The 7,044-nt window shown below is 30.7% G+C and overlaps 2 protein-coding genes across 2 annotated transcripts; both read right to left on the bottom strand.

Moving 5' to 3' along the window:
- Positions 1–847: 847 nt before the first annotated feature.
- LOC131651345 (uncharacterized) lies at positions 848–1,279 on the bottom strand. Its single transcript, XM_058921010.1, has one exon. It carries the CDS (start codon positions 1,277–1,279, stop codon positions 848–850), a length of 432 nt encoding a protein of 143 aa, XP_058776993.1.
- A 2,647-nt stretch (positions 1,280–3,926) lies between these two features.
- LOC131648268 (stress-induced protein KIN2-like) lies at positions 3,927–5,881 on the bottom strand. The gene is made up of 3 exons (XM_058918044.1): positions 5,764–5,881; positions 4,473–4,541; positions 3,927–4,107 (listed from the first exon to the last, which is right to left on the bottom strand). The coding sequence occupies exons 1-3, from the start codon at positions 5,818–5,820 to the stop codon at positions 4,033–4,035; spliced, it is 201 nt and encodes a 66-aa protein (XP_058774027.1). The 5' UTR covers positions 5,821–5,881; the 3' UTR covers positions 3,927–4,032.
- Between the last annotated feature and the right edge of the window lie 1,163 nt (positions 5,882–7,044).

Below are 7,044 nucleotides of genomic sequence, written 5' to 3'. Positions count from 1 at the left end.
TCAATTAAAATGAATTTAAAAATATACTTGAAAATGTATGTTATTGGATAAAATACAAAAGTGTGTGTCAGTTATCATTAACTTTAATTTATATGATTCAAAATATTATTATATTAATATATGTCATTAATGATTTAAATATTATTATATATGAAAAATGCTATTTATGATCCAAAAAATTTTTTATTCAAAAAATGTATACGACTATACGGGAGAAAAACTATTAATGATCTAAATATTTTTATATACGGAAATTTACAATTGATTCAGATATTTTGTAAACGATACCTAAACATAAATAATATTTGTATTATGGGAAAAATCTATTAATGATATAAATATTTTTATATATGAAAAATTGTATTTATGATTAAAAAAAATTGTATTAAAAAAAGGTATACGGGAAAAGTACTATTATTGATCTAAATATTTTTATATACGAAGATTTACAATTGATTAAGATACTTTTGTAAATGATACCTAAACATAAATAATATTTGTATATGGGAAAAATCTATTAATGATCTAAATATTTTTATATATGAAAATTTGTATTTGTGATCCAAAAAATTTTGATTAAAAAATGGTAAACGAGAAACAATCTATTATTAATTTAAATATTTTTATATACGAAAATTTACTATTGATCCAAATATTTTTCTAAATGATACCTAAACATAAATAATATTTGTATACGGGAAAAAATCTATTATTGGTCTAAATATTTTTATATTCAAAAAATACTATTTATGATCCAAATATTTTGATTCAAATTTTGATTTTGATTTAAAATAATATATTATTTAAACAAATGAGCGTACAAAAACAAAAGAACCTAAACGCACTACTACATCATAAGTAGTGCAAGTTTACTTCTATATTTTGTTCTCATCCATCCCCTATACAATATAGTATCAATAATGTTTCTAACTATTTTCGTGTGATTTGTCAACGCATTAGCATCAAATATCCTTGAATTTCTGTACATCCAAACACCATACACAGTTTCGGCTATAGCTATCTTCAACGTACTGTGAATAAATCCTTTCCCTTTTGTGTGCCTTTCTATCCATGTAATCTCCTCTTTCCATTGGAGAGGAACATGCTCCAGCTCAAGCCACTCAAGAACACTTTTCCAAATGGCATGGGTTATCATGCAGGAAAATAGCAAGTGATTAATGTCCTCTGCAGCTTCATTATAAAGACTGCATTGATCCTCTTGCAACAGTCCTAAACGCTTCAGTCTAACTTTGGTTGCGAGCCTCTCATGGCAAGCCATTCACAATCACACCACTGATCTATGCCTGGCAGAATTATGCTGAATAACATGGCTCTAGCTCACATTGTTATCTTCAAGAATAAGTCTTTGGTATAATTTTGTCATAGAGAATTTCCTCTTACTCTGCATCTCCAGCCATTGCTGCTGATGATTAGATACCTCACTTCTATTAAACATAATTTCTTTCATTATCCAAGAGCTTGTGGTAGGGAGAGATGCTGACCAGACAGTGTTCCTTTTCAGATAGTACGCTTGGACCCACTTCACCCACAAATTATCCATCTTCATGCTAATGTTCCATAAACACTGAGTGTAGCAACTTTATTCCACGGACCCATATTGATAATATTCAAACCTCCTTGCTTTATATGACAACAAACCATTTACCAAGCCACATGGCTTTTCTTACTTTCATCCTTTCCCGACCATACAAAGGCTCTACAAATTGCTTCAATTTTATGAATAACAGTTTTTGGAATAGAGAAGCACATCATCCAATACTATGTGATAGCCAGGAAAATGCTTTTGACCAAAAGGATTCTGCCTACTATGCTGAGAAGTTTTGTCGACCAATGTCTAAATCTTCCAACAATTTTCTCAATCAAAGGGAGGTAATGCACAATGTTGAGCTTCCTGCAGGATAAAGGGACACCAAGGTACTTGACAGATAATGATCCCTCATTATACTCAGTTTGCTGCTTCAAGGTTCTAATGGTTGATTCCTCCATCCCACTGCAAAAGATTTTACAATTTTGGGGATTGACACTTAAACCTGTAGAATCTGATTTTTTTTGGAAAGCTTGAAGAATAAGGTTCACAGACTTTAAATCTCCTCTACTGAATAATAATACATCATCAGCAAAAGACAAGTGTGTAATGCCTAGTTTTTTACATTTACTGTGGTGCTTGAAATTGGGGTCTGACTGCATCTTCACCATAATCCTACTCATGTATTCCATAATGATAACAAATAGCAGGGGGGAGATGGGATCCCCTTGCCTTAACCCTCTCTTAGCTTCCAGCACCTCAGTATACTCTCTATTTATATTAAACCTATAGGTGACACTGGTAGTTCCAAGCATGATATAGCCTATGAACTTTTGAGGCATACTAATTTCATGGAGGATGCACTCAAGAGAGTTCCAATCTACCATATCATATGCTTTCTGAAGGTCAAGTTGTAGCATACACTTAGGTGTCACTCCATTCCTAGTATAACCCTTCATCATCTCAGTTGCAAGTAAAATGTGGTTGTGGATATTCTGACCAGGAACAAAAGCAGCTTGACTAGGGTGTATAATCTCTTTCAGGATCCTTTCCAATCTGTTGGTTAGAATCTGCTCACCTATTTTTTGATTGTCAGTTTGCTAGTAAAATGTGGAACTGGTTCTCTGGCATGTTGAATCTGAACTTTATGATTAAGGGCATTGAGGACTGTAAAAGAGCTTTAGCTATCAACTGGTCCCCTCAAGTGCAGGCGATCTTAAATGCTAATGTTGCTGGAATTTTCTACCATGTTTGGACTGCTAGAAATCAAGGCAGATTTGAGGACAAAGACATCTCTTGGCAGTCATGTGTGTTCATGGTTAAAGCTCAAGCCAAGATTGTGGGAAACTCTTCTACTAAAGTCTCTAATGAAAACATTATGAATTTCTCTATTCTCAAACAGTTTGATATTATAATTCATCCAAGCACCAACGCAAGAACTAAAGAGGTCATTTGGTCTCCTCCTTTATTAGGATGGATCAAATGCAATGTTGATGGTGCTTCTATAGACTCCCCTCGCATGGCTGCCTGTGGGGGAATTTTTCGTGATCATAATGCTAGTCATATTATGAGCTTCAGTTATTTCTTAGCGGATGAATCCCCGGAATCAGCTGAGCTTCTTGCAGTTATCAATGCTATAGAGTTGGCTAAGGATAAGAATTTTGTTAAGTTGTGGATTGAAATAAATTGTAGCTTTGTTGTTAATGCTGGCAGTAACCATGCTTTAGTTCCTTGGATGCTTCGGTCTCGTTGGCTCTCGTGTTGGACCTATATTTTAAACATTGATTTTAGGATTTCTCATAATTTTAGAGAAGCCAATTTTTGTGCGGACATCTTGGCTAGCATGGGTTTAAAAACCAAAACTACATCTGAATTTTATTTTGTCCATGAAGATATCATGAGAGACTACTTGTTAGACAAGAAGGATACCCCTAGGCTTTGGCTTTGTCTTTAAAGGGTCTTGATTTGATCCCTTTGTGTTGTATTGTTTTCTCTCTTTTTGTTTAACGATATCTTTCCCTTTTGTTTAAAAAAAATATATAGCAAAATCAGACATTAATACTACATAATCACCACAAGACAAAATTAGAAAACCATAAATCAATTAAAGCCTATAACTTATTATCAAAATAACTTAATTAATCAAGATAGAAGCCAAAATTATAATACGCAATCTTCCCTATGGCCAGATCAAATTGTTTAACCACCATAGATAGAAGCTCACGTCAAAACCAATAAAAAATATTCATTAACAAACTACAAAGAAATAAATTGGCATATGAGTTAAATAAAAATAAATTATTCAATATATTTGAATAAAATTGCAGTCTCTCTTAATTCAAGTTGATGTTATACAATCATACTTATATTCATCCAAATAATAATTTTAAAAAATATACTAAAGGCAAAAAATAGGAATTCAATACATAAAAGTCCTAAACAAACAAAAATAAAAACTATTTAAGAGAGCTCTTCAATAAATAGATTCATTTATTCGCCCCATCGTTACTCTTTAAAGCATCAACAGTCTCTTGTGCTTTTGCCTTCATTTGCTGACCAGCCTATAACATAGTAAATAATCTTTTGATTATGAATAAGGTTGTGGTATAGAATATAAATATTTTAAAATATTAGTATTAATTTGAAAAATAAGTCAAATCAAGATTCACTTTTGCCTTCAATAATTATTAGAGAGACTCTATTTATTATGTAATTCAATTTAGAAATGAATTTCACTCATCCTAAATTATATGGCTAAAAACTAATCATTAGTTAGTTTAATGGTGATTGGCGCTGGACTTAGTAAGAAGAATCACAGTTCGATCCCGCACAACTGCGATCGGGAGGGGACTTGACCCACTTGATGTCAGAGTAGATCTCCAAACCCGACTATACCGGTGGTGATATAAAAAAAAAAAATTTGTACCTCTTGACAAGATTCTTTAGCAGATTGTGCAATGTTGCTTGCCTTGTCCATCATGTTGCTTCCTTTCTCCTAAACCAACAATAATTTCATATCAAACTATCATGCTATAATTATTTAAAATAAATATACAAAAAATTAAAAGGGCATGATTGTATCCAATACATGTTGGCACTAATAACTCACCTGAGCCAGGGCCGGTCCTTTGAATTTGAGTGCCTTGGGCAAATGAAAAGAGTGGTGCCCTATAATTTTTAACAATAAATACATAAGGATAAGAGAAATAATTGGGTAAAAAATACATTTTCATTTGACACTGTGCAAAAAGAATAGAAATATAAATCTTTGAATCAATGTTTATACTACATCAAAACATGAACCACTATAAAGAGACTTAATATTCTTCTTCTTGATCTGGTATTTTTTCCTATAAAAAAATTGACCAAACCTTTATTATTTAAATATCATCCTCTTAGCATTTTTTGTTGCAAAATCGTTAATAATTTTTTCATAATCAAGGTTCTTCAAAGAATTACTTTCAATTGAAACCAACGCAAGACTATTTAATTTATCTTGTAACATAGTAGATCTCAAATAAGATTTTAATAATTTTAATTTAGAAAAACTTCTTTCAGCAGATGCAACACTGATAGAAATAGTCAATATTACTCTATAATCTATGAATGCATTAGGAAAACAATTAAAAGTCTTTGAAGAACTCAATATCATATAGCTTGATTTTGATTCAACTGTTAAAATTTCTCTAATAACTTTCAATTCTTCAAACAAAATTTTACCAACAAGATCAAGAGAATCGTCATATTTTAAACAAGTTTCAAGATGTTTACAACATGCTTTCAAGTTCCTCAATAATGATCTAAGTCTTTCAATACTAAATAAGAATTCAAAAATATTTTCATATGTGCTATACTGCTCAAATCTTCTATCAAGTTAGCTAATTGTTTGATCTACAATACATAAGAAATAGTGATTTCGTAAAGACTCTTTAGCAGACTCAATATTCAGTTGTGTGAATTGAGATGGATTTTCATCATAGTGTTGTTTTCTACTAAGTTAACGTTTTTGAATAAACACACATTCAATCTCTATTTCATTCTCAATCTTTTCAGCACTGTCCTTAGCATTTACAAATTCAGATTCTCTTTAGCAAGTATTTTTGTAATAGAAAATTCTCTTTTAATATATATAGGGATAAAATAAAATTTTGGTGCCCCTAAAATTATGGGGCCCTGGGCTCCCGCCCCGCGAGCCCGTGCTCAGGGCCACCCCTGACCTGAGCCTGTCCTGCGGCTTGGCCAGCTTGATGGCTTACATTCTGTGATTGATTCATCTTTGATATCTCTTTTAAGGTCTTGAAATAATGAAGGTAATTCAACAATTGCTACTTTGCTTGATGAATGTAATTCATAATTTGTGATGTGAGATTCATATATATAGTGTTTTATCTTTATGAGATGACTAACACTTGTAATTATTTTTACCACTTATTAAAGATGCTTTAATTTATGCTTAAGACTAGGAAATTTAGTAAATTTTTGTTTGTAAAATTGACTATTATTAAAAGCATCATTCTAAAAATAGAAAGTACCTTATTATCTAGTCTTTTAAGATGGTAAAACATGAAATAAGAAGCTAAAAACGAGCATTTTTGTCTCTTGTTTTGAATAATATTGCTATATCAAATCAAGTTTTGTGTACAATTTTAAGTTTATGTGTTTTCTTTCAAAATTTAATGTTTCTAATAAAAAAAATTAGCATAAGTGAGTCATTACTAATTGTTCATATTCCTACAAGGCTTTTTCATATCTAAATAAACTAAAATTCCAAATATTTTAAATTGTCAACAAGTTAATTTATTATATAAGAATTGAATATATATATATATATATATATATATATATATATATATATATATAAAAAATAAAATATTTTTTTTATTAATAAGCAATTTGTATCTAGCGGGAGCACACTCTCAAGACCCAAACGATTCACCGCTAGACCACACACACGCATACATCTAACAGAATATTGAAAAGTCAAAATATATATTGGTTTAATAAGTGTAAAATGATATACACCCTCTGATCATTATCATAAATAAATTTCACTTTTTGTGGTATATTTGACTGTCAATGTATCTAATTTATATATGGATTAGATACATTAATAATCAAATGTACCTTAAAAGTGAAATTTACTTATAATAGTGACCGAACATAAGTATCTTATAACATATCACTAAATTATACTTATTATATTTGTGACGTGCATGCTAGACTTATATCAATTTATTTAGTTAATCCTCCAAATCTCATTGGAAGGGCCTTGGTAATCTATGATTTAGTTGAGGGTGAGTAAATCTTGCCATAAAATTATTCCTTCCAAGTTTTGAAATTAGTTTCTTCTGAATGATTCACACTTAAATGAAGATTATTAACCACTTAAATTTAATCACTTGATTGTTATATTGTCTTATTTCTTCTCATAACGAAGGTAGAAGGAATGATATTTTTAGGGAATGTTATATTTGAAACCAAAAGGTTAACAAATTAAT

This window comes from Vicia villosa, linkage group LG2, assembly GCF_029867415.1.
Source record: "Vicia villosa cultivar HV-30 ecotype Madison, WI linkage group LG2, Vvil1.0, whole genome shotgun sequence".
Classification (NCBI taxonomy): Eukaryota; Viridiplantae; Streptophyta; class Magnoliopsida; order Fabales; family Fabaceae; genus Vicia; species Vicia villosa.
This window is presented reverse-complemented; position numbering and strand designations above follow the sequence as displayed.